Genomic DNA, 18,373 nt, shown 5'->3' with positions numbered 1-18,373 from the left:
ACTTGTTTTACCTCTTGTTATGACTTGACTCCGCGTCTACATATAAAAACATCCTACTAACATCACCCTAAACAGCTGCCATTTGTGAGGCAGGAGACGCCCAGGGGGCAGAGAAGACAAGACTGCAAACAAAGGCCAGACAAAGCGCGCTCTCGGTGCTGCAGGCGCCCACGAGATACGAGTCAACAGCGTTTTGTAAAACAAAAGGTCTCGTTGTGGAGGGTCTCCCACTTTTGTGTGCGGTGCTCCAAAAGCGAAAAGAAAGAGTAATGAACAACTGCCTTTGCCGCCCAAAGAGGCCTTCGGAGAACGTCCTTCGAACAAAAGTTCTTCGGAAGACAGACGGCAGACAACGGGTGTTCGATTTTTTTCCCCCGGAGTTAAGATAAGCGAAAGGAAGCGCAGCGGCGTATCGGCCCTACCGAACTGCCTTTGAGTTTCACTCTCGTTGGAGGAAGGCCATTCAAACGCGACATGCGTCTTTATGACCGGCCTTGGTTGATTGTATGGGCGGGTGTTGGGGCATTTATGCTCGCGTATCGGAATGCGTGCCAGGGGACATCTCAGCTACGTATTTGCTTTCCAGATCAGCAGAAGGCTCGGAGTTAAGCTGCACATCTCGCACTTCCTTTCCCGGAGCTTATTGCAAATATCGGTTTATTTTTCTATTGATCCCAAAGTCCAGATTGCTACTTCTGCGTATAATTATTTTAGAACTTACGCTAAAGCGCAAAGCGTCATTTCCTGCACCATCTACCCGCCTTCGGGACCTCAAAATTTAGATAATTAGCACTGCCTGCAGTATGCTCCTACGCTAGCTGTACTGTTCGCCTAAATTTATCATCTTTTAAACGCACTATAAGCCTTGTCGTAAGCAATATGTGCACGTATACTGCCGAAATAGTATACCCTAACCGGGAATTCAGACCTTCCCGGGTTTCAGCTGCGAAGTTCTAATATCTCAGAAAGAAGCATTTGTTCATAAGTGTTTTTTATGGATATCTCACTGCGGTTCCAAATAACTCAGATTGGTCTCAGTTACTCATCGACGTGTTTAAGACGCTGTGTTCCAACGCACGGGATGACACCGTGTGGGTGAAGTTCCGCTCTCAGAACGACGTGGCGTGGCTATAGCCACGGTGGCTGTTTTTATAATGCGAACAAAGGACGAAAAAAAAAACGAACATTGTTACGATTTCCTATCACACTTTAAATATTCCGCACATGGGCTATTGGTCTACGTATTTTCACAACGGCATGCCTAAAAACTCCGTGGCAGGTTCAACTCAATTCGACGGGCTGCCACGTATGTCAGCGACAGCTTCGTTGCGAGCTCTTTCACCCCTGGTCCCGTTTTCCTAAATGTTTATTTAGGCGCCACTCACAGAAACCCAAATTTCTCTGAACGGATTCCCTTCATACGAAGCGCATCTATGAACACTCCCGTGCGCTGCATCCGTGGCCGAAACGAAGAGCATTGGAAGAAAATCTCCGCATCTCGCATGCGGACTCGCGCGCGAAGGGGCTTAGCGCAGTTTTCCGAGATCCCGTCTTTTCGCGTGAGCTCTACTCTTTTTCCCAACTGTTTGTCAATGTCTCCAGCACACGCTGTTTTATTTCCTGACTTCCTTTGAGACGCAGAGCTTCCCACAATAAGTTAGCGTCGCGCGTCGTGGACGTTTGCTACGCTGGCAGCGGCGAAGCGGACATGAACGCATTCATTTCGCCGACGCCCGTCATTGTCTCTTGCGGCGCTCTATTTTGTTTCCTCTCACTTCGCGATGCTTCCTTTCCCGCTCTGCGTTTTCTCTCTCGCGAGATGAGCACGACCCCTTCAGCATACGCGTATACAGTTGCCCCCGCCACTGTCGAGTCTCCATCCGAAACTTGTTCAGCGCTGAAGTCCCCTCGAGCGGAACGTCGAAGTGCCGCCTGGGACGGGTTGTATTTCAGTGGGCTTCAGTTCTGCTCTGCGCACCAGATTTGGATTATATTTTATTTTAATTCTTGATCCGAAGCACGTCGTTTGGCCCCACAGTCACTCCTCGCAGCTAATAAGTTATGGTTTTATTTGGAGCTTACTTTCTTTTTCTGCTTCTTACGAAAGGGTGCCAAAAGGTCGGGGTACCAGATAAATTAGAATAACTGCGCGTTTTTCGGAGCTTAGTCAGAAAAACTACGAAGGTCGTCTCATAACTGCTTTTGTTCTAGCTTTCGTCAGTCTTTGGAAATATCGGATGCATGCGGGACGATGGTAATGTGTGAATTCGCAGCTGTAGTAACGACTGGCGTGGAAGTTACTCATAATTGCTTGTAAATGGGGAGGGCATGCCGCTCAAAATAAGAGCTTTTTAGCAACAGTGCCCCAAAAAAGCGAAGTTAAAGAGAGTATATGTTGGAGTTGTTGCTTTACCTATCGCCATAGTAATTGTGCATGTCCAGCTTGTCAAGAGGGAATTGAGAGATTACAGTGTTAAAGAGACAAAGTATGAAAAAGTGCTGTCTCCCAAAAATAGGTCACTAAATGTTCTTGGGGAAGGTGAAGGCTTGGTGAGATTTATTTATTTATTTATTTATTTATTCATTCATTCATTCATTCATTCATTCATTCATTTATTTATTTACCTTAAGTGACCGTCAGCGCATAATATACGTGGGTTGTGGTTACAGAACACCATTTCAAGGCAGAGAAAGAAAAGTACATTTGAATGAATAGCAGTGCATAAAAAGCTTGCCAAAATCTAGGTACACAACCAGCCGACAAGGCGGGAGACACAGCAGGAACAAATTTCACCGGTGAGAACTATCTCAAAAGAAATTAAAAAACTCTTTCCACATGAAGGTATCTAAGTAAAGTGCCTTCAAATAAAGATGGATCCGTTAGAGGTACTATGCTGGCCGCTAGTGGGTTCCGATTGTCTAATGATAGGGCAAGTGAGGATGACAAATTTTTCTATGCGGAAAAAAAAAACTGGTGACACCTTGCGCGCCTGATCAGTCGGTGAGGAAATGTGGTTTGGTGCAAAAAATATCTTCCGGCGCAAATAGCGAGCTGTTGTAATTTAGTGAGCGGAAATAAACAAGAAGAAACAATTTAATATGCAGATTGACATTTAGAAGATTAAGGAAATTTTTATGGGACATTTTCGCTACCAGGAGAATGGTTAGTACAGAAAAGAAACAACGAACAAAATGAAAAAAAAAAAGAAAAGTGAAAAGAAAAAAGCTTAAGACCATCGCCAAGGTCAATATATACGGACGTCTTGTGCAGAAAACAGGGGAAACATTTTAAACCGTCAGTTCCAAAGCTGCTAGCTGCAGACGTAAATAAGGCGAACATCCGAGGAAGGCCGATGCATTGGAACGGCCCAAAAGAATCGCAACGATCATTACTGTGTTATGAACACACAACGAGTATATGCTCCCTGGTTTCTCCCACAGAACACTTAGCGACCTCGTATGAGCACCGAGGGAGAGAGTGTGGAGGCTGGATTCCGTGAGCACGCGACCCACGAGGAGGCGCAAAGGCAGATAGATGTGGGATTTCGCGAATTCGAGAGGATAACGTAGCAGCGCGTAATCTTCGCAGACTCGCGGGGGTGCGGGCGCCGCAACCGCACACGCCGAGAAAGAGTACTGGGTGCACCAGAAAGCTGTCTGACAGGCAGCAGCGGGTAATATGCAGGTTTGTGCAACTGCCGCTGAAGCATCAATGTCTTCATTTCCCGGGACACTTCAGTGTGAGGGTAGACATTGAAAAAAAAAAGAACACCAGGACGCAAAAAAGTAAGGCAGCTGGGCAGCCTGCACTCAATATAAGTTCGAAGGAGCAGTGGGAGACCGCTGTACTCAGCTCCGACCCGGGTGTGCAGACCGGTGCAGACCCGGACCAAGGCCTCCTGACCGACGGTTCAGCGACAAATCTGGGCAAATAAAAAGCTGTGCAATCAATCAATACCAGCACACTTGAGCACCTCTTAAGAAACCTGAATGCGAACAAATGAAGGACCGAATTAACGGCACTGAGTCTTCCGCTTTGTGCTGCGAGTCATGTTTTGGAGTATTGCCGCGTGCTGCCTTTTTTTAGTTTTTCTGTCAAATGATTGGGGGCTATTTTTTGGAGTTTTCAAGTGGCACGTTCGCTGTATATCGTAGTCGTTTTCGTGAACATGCTTTTGAGTTTCGCTATCAAATCAGTGCGACGTATTTCCCGCAGTTTCGACTTCACCACGGTGACCGTAAATAAACGAAATTGGTTAAACTTCTAGAGCTGCGCGCACCACACTAACTTAATGGGGACTTCTGTGCCGCCGTAAGGAAGAAGAAAGGACGGAAAGGAATCGAGGTTAACCCGGTGTAGAGCCCGTGTGGCTACCCTACACTGGGTTAGTGGGGTTGAGGGGATAAGAGAGAGGGCGGGAGAAGGGGAAGAGATAGGAGTGCAACGGCGCGCACTCTAGTCCCGTTTCGGGCACAATAGACTTTCATGCAAGTTCGGTTTGCTCAGCAAACGTAAAAGAGTGTCGCCGGTAGAGGCCAAAGTGATTTTCAAGTGGGACTGCCACCGGACGCCGAATATCGGGCGCAACCACGCCTCATTATCCGCTTTCCGCACGGCTCTGAGGTTGCCCAGGCGTTGCCTAACGCTTCTTCTAGTTTTACCATTGCGAACCACTCGCTATGCGACGCGTCAGCCAAGTTACATCTAGGTACTTCAGTAAAGTACGTTGTTGGGCTAGTTGGTGCATGTCTCAAATTGAAAAAGGCGCTTAAAAAATACACAACACGAGCACGAAGAAGGACGGGACGGATGCGCACTAACAACTGATTTATTGGAAAGGAAAAACAGGAGTATAAGTAGGTTGTCAATAAGCCACACACATAAAAAATAAAATCAGCGATAAAAGAACCAACAAGGCCACGGCAGCAGAAAATTCCACACATCATTACTGCGTGTTGTCGAGGAAGCGAAACTCATTCAAAAACAGTGATAGCGAGGGCTCGCTGATACAATCAGCGCGGAATTTTTGGATTAAATAGGCTTCACGCAGTTCTCTCGCCACAGTGTCACGACTTTTTCCTACTATCTGCGTATCTTCTAGTCGTGGTGCACATTCCTTGCCACACTCCCGGCAGTGATGGGGCAAGTGCGACCCAGTGCCGTTCTTCATTGAGAGGTCATGCTCACGTAGGCGTTCATTAACGCATCGGCCAGTTTGGCCGATGTAAAATTTTCCGCATGTCAGTGGAATCTTGTAAACGACGCCTACTCGGCAGTGGACGTATTGCACACCGTGCTTCTTTTCGCAACAACTAGTTTTTCTTTTTCCGTTGATGCGTTTGCACAGGCTCGCCAACTTGCATGGCGCTGAGAACACAATCGGCACGTTAAACCTCGAGGCCACTCGCTTCAGATTGTGGGTCACTTTGTGCATATAAGGCACTACCAGGGGTCTCTTTTTCTTTTCACTGTTAACCACAGGATTCGAGTAAAGAACCACAGGATTCGAGTAAAGGTAAAGAACACAGCGGTGTCCAAGTGCAATGTGTTAGAACTCGAAAAACTAGCAAAGTCTATCAAGGACTGCAAAGATTCCTGCCTTTCTATATTTTTCGCGGCCAAGACGCATAAGGATGGCATTCCCTTCCGATGCATTGTCAGTGAAAACGGGTGCTGGCAACGTGAACTTAGTAGGTTTCTTCAAAAGCACTTGCAAATGTTAAGAGTGGATGATCCTTTTGTTGTCAAGAATTCTTCTGAAGTCATTGCCTACTTGGACAATAACAGCTCGGTCGGAAGTGTTTTTTCAGTGGATATTGAGGATTTGTTCTTTTCTATTCCACATGACGAATTGCTTTTATGTGTTCAAGATTGCATTGATGTGAATGGGGCTACGAAGTTCCAGAATATGACGGGTATCTCCGTAGAAGCCTTTTTGTCCCTTCTCGAATTCTATTTAAGCGCCACCGTTGTGAAGTTTTCCGGAGATCTATACACGCAAAAAAAGGGAATTTGCATTGGCTCGTGTGTCGCCCCCATTTTATCCACTATTTTTTTGTCTAGTTTTGACCGGAGGTTGCAAGAGGAGGTGAGCAAAGACGCGGTCCTTAGGATTTTTAGATACGTAGATGACTACTTAATTTGTTTAAGTAAGCAGGAATTGCTAACCTACCACGAAAGCGTGGAGCAGGTATTGGGGTCCGTTCGCGAAGTGGGAGGCAGCCTGAGCTTCACTCATGAACTTCAGACAGGGCAGAAGCTTAGATTCTTGGATTTAGACCTCTGCATAGCAAAAAATCATGTTTGTTGGATGTACTGCCCTCGTGCCACAAAAGGTCTCCTTCCGTTTGAGTCCGCCCATTCAAAGACAGTGAAGCGAGCGATTGCCATCTTGTGTCTTGAGGGCGCTCTTGTTAAATCATGCGTTCACCGCATGGAAGCAAGTTTCGATGCCCAGTTGTCACGACTTGAGGAAGCGGGTTATCCTCGCCCACTTTTGTCAGTCGTATCAGAGTCGATACTCAAGAAGATTAAGCATCGGCACTCGAATCCTGTGGTTAACAGTGAAAAGAAAAAGAGACCCCTGGTAGTGCCTTATATGCACAAAGTGACCCACAATCTGAAGCGAGTGGCCTCGAGGTTTAACGTGCCGATTGTGTTCTCAGCGCCATGCAAGTTGGCGAGCCTGTGCAAACGCATCAACGGAAAAAGAAAAACTAGTTGTTGCGAAAAGAAGCACGGTGTGCAATACGTCCACTGCCGAGTAGGCGTCGTTTACAAGATTCCACTGACATGCGGAAAATTTTACATCGGCCAAACTGGCCGATGCGTTAATGAACGCCTACGTGAGCATGACCTCTCAATGAAGAACGGCACTGGGTCGCACTTGCCCCATCACTGCCGGGAGTGTGGCAAGGAATGTGCACCACGACTAGAAGATACGCAGATAGTAGGAAAACGTCGTGACACTGTGGCGAGAGAACTGCGTGAAGCCTATTTAATCCAAAAATTCCGCGCTGATTGTATCAGCGAGCCCTCGCTATCACTGTTTTTGAATGAGTTTCGCTTCCTCGACAACACGCAGTAATGATGTGTGGAATTTTCTGCTGCCGTGGCCTTGTTGGTTCTTTTATCGCTGATTTTATTTTTTATGTGTGTGGCTTATTGACAACCTACTTATACTCCTGTTTTTCCTTTCCAATAAATCAGTTGTTAGTGCGCATCCGTCCCGTCCTTCTTCGTGCTCGTGTTGTGTATTTTTTAAGCGCCTTTTTCAATTTGAGATTTGTTACATCTAGGCGTTTAAAGAGAAAGCTTTCTAAGTGAGACCGATGGCGTCCTGTCAAAAAACTAATGCATTTACCAATAGACCACCTAGTCGCCCAAAAAACTTCTGATATGATCTCTGGACACGCGGTGTGTGCGTGAAACCGGCCTTTCATCGTGTCAAACGGTTATTTGAAAATCACAAGAAAGGAACGGTTTTTAATAAGACAATACTCGCATCGATCGTGAAGGAGTACTACAGTATACCTTTATCTCATAAACCATGTATCGGTATACATTTAGGCCGTTCGTACCTGCGTTGACTTGGTGCGCCAAAATTCGCCGCATGGGTGCAGTGTTAGTTCGCAATTTGGGTCTTCTAAGGTATGACAAACGCTTGGAAGCACTTTTAGCTTTCGCGCTTTTCTCCACTTTGTTTAGGAAAGGCAGGTATATTTAAATTTTAAACGTGACTCGTTGCTTAGCGAACAGTAGGATTTGACCAATAACCTGGTCAGAGAATAAATTATAACCTAATTTCACTGTGGCGCTGTGCAGACCCGAACTCCCAAGTATCCTAGACGCGTATATTGCTAATCTAAAATAGATGGACAATTAAGAACGTGACCGCACCAGTGTGTCTTGATATAGCTTCGAAACTGCTAGCGTGCGGTCCCATATAACACCCAAAGCGAGGTGCAACCACAATCCCTATTAGTTGTTTTCAAAACCCATAATTTAAAGCAAATAGCGTGACCCCATACTCCACGCCCAGAAAACGCACTTGTGCTCCTAAGGACACGCAAAGCAAAACATCAAGAGACAAGATAAGGTAATGCGATGCGTTCTTCAATGTACAGCGCCCTTCACTGAAGCTTTAATGAAGCTGTTTAAAGTTTCATAGCCGCCTGTGCGCGGTATAAGAAGGAACTAAGAGTGAAAAGAAATATTGGTGGTTCTGTTCTCTGATCCAGATCGACGCCTCTGGCTGCCGTTGTCTCTCATCGATCGTCTCTGTTTACGGCCCACCCTGCTCAGCCATTCCGCGGTGAACACCCGGTAGTGCATGCAGGGTTCAAAATGTGCAGAAAGAAACACTTCCTTTCGTCTAGCCTTACTGGAGAGGTCGGGTCACGCAATGTGTGGTACGGCTAATTCATCGGCGATGATGTGCGCAGGCTTTTCCGCGACCAATGCGTCAACCGGCTGGGCTCATTCCGCGAGCGGTTTCTCTAACGACAAGATGTCGGGTGCGTCTGCTCCGCTGACCTGCTTTGTTATTGTGCTTCTTCTAAATACATAGCAAAGACTGCAAAGCATGTTTGACGAAACCTGGAGCTCTCAGCCGTAGTGTTTTCCGAGAACTTTATGTGAAAGTAGCGAACACGTGTCAGTTCGAGAAGCTTAGACGTCTATATTTCGCCCCGATGCAATTTCTTTACTTGATTAATTTTTTCCCACCGCACAAAAAAATAAAATTAATATTTTTTTATTCCTTTTGTTTAGTGTACGCGCACGCCGTCACCTGCTGGAAGTGACGTTGGCATACCTCGTGCAGGTACAAACTGGCTAGATTTCCTCGTCTACTAAGCAACTCTTGTCATTTTATTAACGCCTATGCTGCCTCGAAATTGCTGCTTTAATGTCTGCGCCGGAAAAATTTAGTCCGTGAGAGTTTTCGTAGTTGCTGTCATTGTCGTTGCCGTTACCTCACGCCGAATGGCAGCAATTGGAACGGGCCTTTCAGCACGAGTACTAGCTACACGTAGGTGCACTAATTTGGAATGATAAAAAATTACCATCATTTCATAAAGAAAGTTGACAGAAGTGTTAAAGATAAATGTGCATGAAAATTTCGCTGAAAGTGCGTCCAATCGACCATCAAACCTCGCTTAACACTCGAAGAAATGAAGAATGGCTGGCGCTTGATAGAAGCTTGAACGCAGGTTTGAACGCCCTAAAAAGCATAAGGAGACACTTATAACCCAGCCTTCATGGCTGCAATTGTCAGGTAAAATGCACGGAGAAAATCGCGCTGCGAAAACAAATCAACCCCGTCCTTCCTTGCTATTCTCACCTGCAATTAAGCCGCTGACCTAACGATTGACGCATGTTCAATCCGCATTACATTCGGGTAGTTTCTGCTGAACGCCATCTCCTAATTTTGATTGCACCTGTTTCCAGTACAGGACGACCCGTGTCTGCTTTCACCAATTCCTGATATTCCGCATGAAGGTTATCGGCCTAATAATCTGCCGTCAGAATAAAGATCCAAGTTATAATTCTGCCCCCCCCCCCCCCCGATAAGTTGACTAAGAAAGAAGCCACCCCCTACCACTCCTTTCAAACGAAAACATACCCGCACGGCACCCTCCTCCAGGCCATCCACCCCACTTCCTACTCCGCCACCTGCAAGTACTGTCCCCATCCCTGCACATTCTTCCATATGATCTGGCCGTGCTTCCACACATCATCCCTCCTCCTCCGCCATCCCCTCCCCCGACCGCGAGCCGTGGGAAGGCATGCTAGTCAGCCAGGAGCACGACGATCAGCTCCGGCAGGTTGAACGGGCTCCGCAGGCAGCGACCGCCCTGGTACTTCTGGACTAAGAAGACACCCCATTGCTATGACTCCAAACCTAATATAAAAATAAAGTTTATTCCTCCTCGTATAATTATTTTTTATAGGCCTGCAAGTAGCAGTGAGTTGTGAACAATGCGCTATTATGTGCCTGTGCGCTGTCAAACAAAATGATCACAGAGCACAGGCCTAGTTTAACCTACTGAAAATATTTGCACTTGAAGCGTAGCAACTTTGTATTTTCATAAGTTATTATGGAAGGTAGCGAAAGAAGGCTGGCTTGTAGATCAATGCTATAGCTGACAGCTTTGGGCACCTTTATTTTCGTTCCCTTTCGGAAGCATTCCTTGTCTTAGACATGAAATATAGTATTGGGTCGAATCAGGTTTGTGCTGCCGATGGCTACAATGAAATGCTTTGCAGAATGCTTTGGCGACGGTACTTAGGGGCGGCAGACATTTTTTAAAAATGTGCCCCAAAGCAACACTTGCTGCGTGCCCAATTCCTAATGGCTGAGAGGCTTTTTATATCATGTGCATCTAAAGAAATAAAGCACAAAGAAAATCAAGTGCATCAGAAATTTCGGCCGCATTGGTCATCGGCTGTTGTGGAGGCAGTGTCGAAGCTGCATGGATAGTGATTCTGCTACGAGTAGGCTGCGTTGCACATTGGCAGATGACTCGTCGAAGACGTTAGCCCAGAAAAACGCTTTTGCGTTCTCATCATATAGAAGTGTGCTTGGGGATTCCCTGCAAATTTTCGAAACTGGGACTACAATGGAAAGCTGAGCTAGCCGGTCACACGCCAGGAACAAACCAGCGCCGATAGTAAGGGGCTGACAATGAAAATGGGGCGCGGGTGTTACCGCGCCCAAAAAGTGTTTTGCGGACAAGCAATGTTCATAGTGAACCCCCGAGAAGAAGCCGTCAAGAATGGCGGCCGCGGAGGATGCGCGAGAGAGTAGTTGAAAAATCAGAGCATTTCATGTGACCACGACGCCATCCGGCGGCTGGTAGGCGCACTCGGTCCTTCCAGCTAGCGTAAACCAAAGTTTTACGTCCTTCTGGTTTGGGCGATCGCTCACCGGCAGACGCGGAGATCTGATAAAACGGGCTTGATGACGCAACTGTTCTCACTCGCCGAGAGAAATGGGTTGGGCTAGGAATCAGCATGATCAAGAGACCGCTCTGCGACGTTATGTATAATGATTAACATAGCTACGTTCCAATTCAAAACGTCACGAGAGTTTCGCGCAATATGAATGTATTTCTTCATCTTATGCTGTTTTTGTATCCATTATCTTTAAAGCTGAATAGTGTTTCTTCACGTTAAAATGAACACAATGTGTACTTTTAATTAACCGGGCAGTGCAAATTATTGTTAGGTGCATACGTTAGGCCTAACAAATGCCCCAGGTTACCTTTGATGTAAACATAGCTGACGTGTCGTATAAGCCGTGTCACCGATGCTTGTAGCTGGAAGTGTCATTAGCCTATGTATACGTCTTGTTTATAGACATGGTTGCATCAGAAGTGCTTTCCACAATAGTAGCCTCCGTTACCTGAACTGTGCTTCTAACAAGTAATAAAAAAATTTGGCCCATCTCCCCGCGAGGGGGACTCGAGTAAATGCGTCGCATAGGGGGTGGGTGTATTGCGTAAACGTTTAGTGTTTGGGGAGTTCGTGGTAGTGAATGCGTTGTATCAGCAGCTTCTTGACGTAGTTTGAATGAGTCAAGGATATAAGGCGCGTTCGTAGCCTCCCATTCTGTGTCGGCTTTTTGGCGCAGTGGGTAGAGCACCATGTACATTGCGTTCCGCCCGCAGGGTCGAGGGATCGAAACCAGGCGCCGGATAGTATTTTTTTTATATAGTGTAGGGGGAGGGGTGCGGACAACAACGGTGCGGACTACGACGGACGTCAACGCGGGTGACATCGTGAGTTACTGAAATGCTCTGCATTTAAAAAAGAGTTTCCAGGAAAAATTTACCGGCGTTCGCCAACGTTGAGTTTCGTAATAAAGCAAGCAGTAAAGTGCCGGAACGCGCAACGGCGTCCACAACAACGTTTTTCTCCTTGGCCTGCACCGAACGTGAACGTAGCCACGACACACTGGGGCTCGGCTGCTGCATGAACGATCGCAAAAAGGAAGAGTCAAGTTCTTCCCTTTTCTTCTTTACGTTCGCCTTGCTGGTTGAGCGGCAGATGGATGCCGCTGACATGGGGAATGAAGACGAACTCGTTATCTGCTGGCACCTTGAGGATCAGACAACCACGACATCTGAGAGAAGAGAGTGTTTAATGCGTCTCCTGCTCTATTTAGAGTGTATTTACAATAGGTTATATAGGCTTTCTAAACACAAAGGATTCCCTGCAGTCCAATCCAAGAACAGCTCTTTCCCTTTCGTGAACTTCCCATTGGCTGCAGACGAAATGTCCGGCCCGTGTTCCTTCCGGCCAATTATCCGATGCACAACCGCCTCTCTCAAGGCGATCATTCGTCGCTTGCGGTCTTGCACGGTCCTTGCCTCATTCTTCGTAATTCACAGGGTCACCTCCACTGCAATGGATCCTCCGCAATGTGGCGCGCTTTTCCATTGTGGTGCAAACATCACGCCACCATCACACCACCTGCGAAGGCATCATAACACACACGTGCGTGCGCTGGCATTGTCGGCCACGTAGCCCCGCGCGATCCGTTCGGATATCGTATGTCCACGGCCGCTCGCACGAATTCCTCGCAGAGCGAAAACACTTCATGTGATGCCAGGTTCAGCGTGGTTCGGCTCTGATGTCCGCCTCGTGGTCGCCGCCGCTTGGCCGAGCAGGGTGCAATGTAGAGGCAATGATGAAACCGCACATTCTTCAAGTGGTTGCGGAGGTTTTCGAACCGAACACCTCCCCTCCAACTGTGTTGCACTGCATTTTAGGCATGCAACACACACACACCACATACAACCACGGGTTCACAAATGGTCCTCGGCTTGTCACGTGAGGCACTGTTCACGGCTTGCACCCCATTGACCCTGCCTCGCGCATGCAATGACAAAGCATACATGCGCCCTTTGCCTTGCTTTCCGTTTATGCGTCATCGTTGGAAGTCACCAACCGCGACATGGCGTCGGCATTAGCGTTTAGAAGCCCCTTTTTGTGCTCGACTACCAGGTTATACTTCTGTAGCGCCAACGCCCAGCGTGTCAGCCTTGCTCTCTGGGGTGTGGTCAAGGTTAGGAATTTGAGCGGGTTGTGATCAGTGATCACCCTGACTCTGGCCCCAAAAAGCCATGCCTCCAACTTCGACAGAGCCCAAATGATCGCGTAAGCTTCCTTCTCGATTGTGGCCCATCGAGTCTGGGCCGGGCTAAGCTTTTTGCTTAAAAAAGCGATCGGGCACTCTTTGCCTTCGTTATCCTGCTGTGCTAGGCACGCACCAATTGCGTAATCGGATGCGTCCGTGGCGAGGATAAATTCTTTCCCCGGATCTGGGGCTTGCAGCGCGGACGCTTGCACTAGGCAATCTTTGACCTGGTCAAAAGCTTCCTGCGCCTGTGTATCCCACGGTAATTTCTGCGGGATACGTCGGCCAGTCAAGTTGGTTAGGGGCAAAACGACTTTGGAGTACTCGGGCACGTAGTCTCTATAGTAATTTGCCAAACCTAGGAAACTACGAAGTTGGCGCTTCGTTTCGGGAGCTGGAATCTCCTTAATCGCTCGAACCTTTTCTGGATCAGTCCCGTGCCGGCCTGAACCCACAATATGACCCAAGAATTTGACTTCTTGTTGTGCAAAGCGGCATTTGCTTACGTTAAGCGTCAGCCCTGCCTTGTCCAGCGATGAAAGCACTTTGTCCAAGTGTTCGAGGTGCTCCTCCCAGCTCTCTGAGTAGATTGCTACATCATCAATGTATGCGCAAGCGTACTGCCTATGCGGCGCTAGTATACCATTGATGACTCTCTGATATGTGCTGGCAGCATTCTTCAGGCCGAAGGGCATCACTTTCCATGCGTACTGGCCCGACGGAGCGGTAAATGCAGTGCACAACTGCGCGTCCTCATCTAGGGGTATTTGCCAGTAGCCCCTGAACATGTCTAGCAGCGTTATGTACTTTGCCTTTGCTACCTGGTATAAGAGATCTGTCGGCACGCTCATGGGAAATGCGTCTGCCTCGGTTATTTCGTTGAGCTTCCTGTAATCGCAGCAGATGCGAATGCCGCCGTCCTTCTTTGATACACAGACCAGTGGATACGCGTGCGGACTTTCGACAGGGTATATTAACCCCCAATCCCGGAGTTCATCCACCTGCCTTTCCACTTCATGCACTAACGCCATCGGTACCCTGTAAGGATATGCGCGTCGCGGTTGCTCCCCTGCTTTGATTTTGATTCGGTGGACACCCACTCTGCAGGTTCCTGGTTTGTTTGCGAACACCCTCGAATGCCTCGTGATTAAGTCTCGCAGCTGCTTTTGCTGAACACACTCCAAATGCGCGATGTCATCTGGATGTAGCGTTGCCTGCACCTGTGTCCTAGACGGTATGACCGGAACGTCTCCAAATTCTTGGTCGCCCTCAAATATTACTCCTACTGCGGTAACTCGGGTGTGGCAGGAACGAAGCTTGTTAGCGTGAACAGCTCTGCGCGATCCATCCTCGAGCTCGATCATGTAGCTGTACGGTCGCAGTTTCTCGATAACAGTGACCGGTCCCTTACACTTTGCCATTAGCTTGCCTTCTCCGTCTTTCTCGAGCCATAGTACTTGGTCCCCTGCAACAAACTGTTTGTGCGTGGCCCTCAAGTTGTAGCGTCCCACGTACTCCCTCTGAGTGGCCTCGCTCTGTCGAGCGGCTTGCTCGCTAGCTTCTTTCAAGCTATTTCGAAGCCTAGAAAGGTATTCTGCTGCAGGTATACCCAGTGATTCGGGTACAACCCAGAATCCGGACCAAGCCTTTTCGAGAATGGAGAGAGGTCCATGCGGCACCCGTCCATACATTAGCTCGAACGGTGACCGCCCTGTAGTGGCGTGCGGAACCTCACGATAGGCCCATAGCAAGAAAGGAATCATCCTATCCCACTCGCGTCCATGTTCGCTGACTATGTGGAAAAGCATCCTTTTGAACGTGGCGTTCCAGCGTTCCACCAACCCGTTGCTTTGAGGATGATCGGGTGTGGAAAACCTGGGTGTGGCTCCCAACCTCTGCAACATCTCTTGCGTTAGCCTCGACGTAAAGTTGGTGCCCTGATCCGAGCAAATTGTCTCCGGTACTCCATGCCGAGAAAATATCTGCAGTAACGCGTCACAAGTAGCTTTTGCCGTTAGTGATCGAAGGCACACTACTTCCGGCCATCTGGTGTGCAAATCTACCACGCAAAGGGCATAGCGATGACCCCTAGCAGAAGGAGGGTCCAGAGGGCCGATGCAGTCCATATTTACCGTCTGAAACGGCGCACTGGGCCTGGCCAAGGGTGTTATGGGAACCCTATCTTTCTGCCTCGCCGGAGATTTCACCTGGCATTCGTGACACGATCTACAGTACTGCTTTACGTCCTGAGACACCCGCGGCCAGTAGAATGAGCTTTTAACCCGCTGAAGCGTTTTGCGCTCGCCTAAATGTCCCGCCCATGGTGAATCGTGAGCCATTTTTAGCACTCCTTTGTGCCTGTGCGACGGTAGCACCAGCTGTTTGCACGCGCGACCCGCGACGTACTCCTGGTGATACAATAACTCGTCCTGAACGAGCATGCCATGCGTTCCGGCCTTTGCCTGCGCCCAAGCATCCCGCAATGCCGGGTCTGCCACTTGAGCCTCGCGGAACTCCTCTCGTTTGCTTTTAACCGGCTCAGGGGCCTCGCTGCTGCCCTCGGTTATTAGAACACATGTAGTCGCCGGTTGCTCCTCGCATGTCTCGCCTGCCTCCTCAGCTGCGGCTCCGGTTTCTTTGGCTGTTGGCCGCTCATCTGGCACCCCGTTTGGAAACGCTCTTTCCTCGAGAAGTTGTGCGTAATCGTTGGGCGTGATGAGTGCATAGGTCCCCTCGAGTAGCTTGTCCGTGAGTGCACAAAGCACGGCCGCCTGACCCGCTTCGGATCCTACGTACGGACTTCCTTCGGACGCTGTCAGCGGGACATAGGCCAACTCCGCTATTACTTGTTGCCCGAACGCTCCTGTCAGCTTTATCTGCGAACCTGTAGAGTCGTATTTAGGTAAAACAGACTTTCTGATAACGCTCACTTCAGCTCCCGAGTCCACTACCGCGTCAAATGGTTGCCCCGAGCTCTTAAGCGTAACCGTTGCCAACCCGTGCTGCTTCGGCTGCGTATCTTGCCCAACCCTGTCTGTCGTTCCCACGGTAGACTCGAATGCAGGCCCCATCACTCTCGCGACCACCGGTCTCTTTTCTGGACGCGCTGCTGACTTATTGCCCTGCTTTGCAACAAAGCCCTTTTGGGGACAATCCCTTGCAAAGTGATCAGTGCTCTTGCATTCAAAACAACGTTTCTTCCATCTCGCGTCCGTGGGGCCGTCTGCAAGCGTTTTAGGTTTCTTTTGCCCTTCCTCGACACTTGCCTTCCTTTGCGCAGACCTGGACCTTTCGCTCTCCTCAAATCTCTCCGCCAGCTTTGCCATGGCACTGGGCGACAAAAACGCATCCTCTTCATTACAAACAACATGCGCCTTCGCCTCAGGGCTCAAACATTGTTTTAAGCGATCCGCGACAACTAGCTGCTTGAGTTCTTTGAATGTGCTTGCCTTTGAACTCTCGACATAATAGTCCAAATAGTTTTCCAGGCGCACAGCGAACTGATCCCAGGACTCCTTTTCTCTTCTTTTAGACTCGGAAAACAACCTTTTGTACTCCGCTGCCGAAAGCCTGAGACCGTCCAGGATGCTAGACTTAAGCTTAGAGAATTTTTTTCTTTCCTGAGCTGTCAGCCTGCACAGCAGTCCACGTGCCCTTTCGCTCAGCTGTGGCAAAACAAGCCCAGCCCACCCCTCGCTCGGAACGTCATAACAATCGAGTGTTGCCTCGACGTCCTCAAACCACATTGGCACTAGTGCCTCTTGGTTCGGCATAGGCGCCAGTACACCTTTTAGCAGGCTGGCAAATTTCAGCCGTCTGTCTTCCTCTGGCCTTCCGCCAAGCGATACGCTGTCACCGTCCTCGTTGGACTCAGCCCCATTACGGGCTCTCAGCCGCTGGCTTTCTAACATCAAGCGCTGCTTCTCTTTTTCCGCCTCAGCAATTTTCAATTGCAGCTGAAGCAGCTCAAGCTGCTGTCCCGACGCCATATCTGACGTGCCACTACTCTGACCCCCCGCGCCGCTGTCGGTGACCTCCAACGCCTGCAAGTTTCCTGCCCCGTCCCCGTCCATTTCCGAGTTGTCTTTTTCTCTGTCTCGCAAGTTGTAATGCTTTGTCATTGCTCTGCGCCCGACAGGAAATCAAGAGGTACCCGCCTGAAGTGGCCCTGCGGGGCACTCGTCCTCCTCGGAAATCGGTAACTAGCCTTGCTTCGTTGGCCCGTTGCTGCGGTAGTCAGGTGGAGATGGTTGTCGTCAGTCTCGGCCGATGTCGTTGTCCGCTGCCGTCCTCAGCTCAGCCATGCAGATCCTGTCGTACTGCGCCAGTCAAGTTCTTCCCTTTTCTTCTTTACGTTCGCCTTGCTGGTTGAGCGGCAGATGGATGCCGCTGACATGGGGAATGAAGACGAACTCGTTATCTGCTGGCACCTTGAGGATCAGACAACCACGACATCTGAGAGAAGAGAGTGTTTAATGCGTCTCCTGCTCTATTTAGAGTGTATTTACAATAGGTTATATAGGCTTTCTAAGCACAAAGGATTCCCTGCAGTCCAATCAAAGAACAGCACTTTCCCTTTCGTGAACTTCCCATTGGCTGCAGACGAAATGTCCGGCCCGTGTTCCTTCCGGCCAATTATCCGATGCACAACCGCCTCTCTCAAGGCGATCATTCGTCGCTTGCGGTCTTGCACGGTCCTTGCCTCATTCTTCGTAATTCACAGGGTCACCTCCACTGCAATGGATCCTCCGCAATGTGGCGCGCTTTTCCATTGTGGTGCAAACATCACGCCACCATCACACCACCTGCGAAGGCATCATAACACACACGTGCGTGCGCTGGCATTGTCGGCCACGTAGCCCCGCGCGATCCGTTCGGATATCGTATGTCCACGGCCGCTCGCACGAATTCCTCGCAGAGCGAAAACACTTCATGTGATGCCAGGTTCAGCGTGGTTCGGCTCTGATGTCCGCCTCGTGGTCGCCGCCGCTTGGCCGAGCAGGGTGCAATGTAGAGGCAATGATGAAACCGCACATTCTTCAAGTGGTTGCGGAGGTTTTCGAACCGAACAGGAAGGCTCTTCCGTCGCCGCGGCTCATGAGAGACTTCAATCAGCACAGAGCAATAGGCTCCAAAGGAGGGCCCGTCTGCCGCTGATGAGCTCGAACAGAGACACGCCGGCAACGCCCAGATCGTGGAAAAGCTGCCGTTCCTACCAGCTCTCGTCA

General features: G+C 49.1%; 2 protein-coding genes across 2 annotated transcripts; one reads left to right on the top strand and one right to left on the bottom strand.

Moving 5' to 3' along the window:
* Positions 1-5,138: 5,138 nt before the first annotated feature.
* On the top strand, positions 5,139-7,223 carry LOC144153370 (uncharacterized). The gene is made up of 2 exons (XM_077685022.1): positions 5,139-5,143; positions 5,483-7,223. Exons 1-2 carry the CDS (start codon positions 5,139-5,141, stop codon positions 7,086-7,088), a joined length of 1,611 nt encoding a protein of 536 aa, XP_077541148.1. The 3' UTR covers positions 7,089-7,223.
* Positions 7,224-9,792: 2,569 nt separating this feature from the next.
* Positions 9,793-17,266, bottom strand: LOC144153369 (uncharacterized). Its single transcript, XM_077685021.1, has 3 exons — positions 15,384-17,266; positions 14,366-14,663; positions 9,793-9,867 (listed from the first exon to the last, which is right to left on the bottom strand). The coding sequence occupies exons 1-3, from the start codon at positions 17,264-17,266 to the stop codon at positions 9,793-9,795; spliced, it is 2,256 nt and encodes a 751-aa protein (XP_077541147.1).
* Positions 17,267-18,373: the final 1,107 nt, after the last annotated feature.

This window comes from Haemaphysalis longicornis, unplaced genomic scaffold (genome assembly GCF_048455015.1).
Source record: "Haemaphysalis longicornis isolate Haplotype H1 unplaced genomic scaffold, Haemaphysalis longicornis Haplotype H1 scaffold_9, whole genome shotgun sequence".
In the NCBI taxonomy this organism is placed as follows: domain Eukaryota; kingdom Metazoa; phylum Arthropoda; class Arachnida; order Ixodida; family Ixodidae; genus Haemaphysalis; species Haemaphysalis longicornis.
This window is presented reverse-complemented; position numbering and strand designations above follow the sequence as displayed.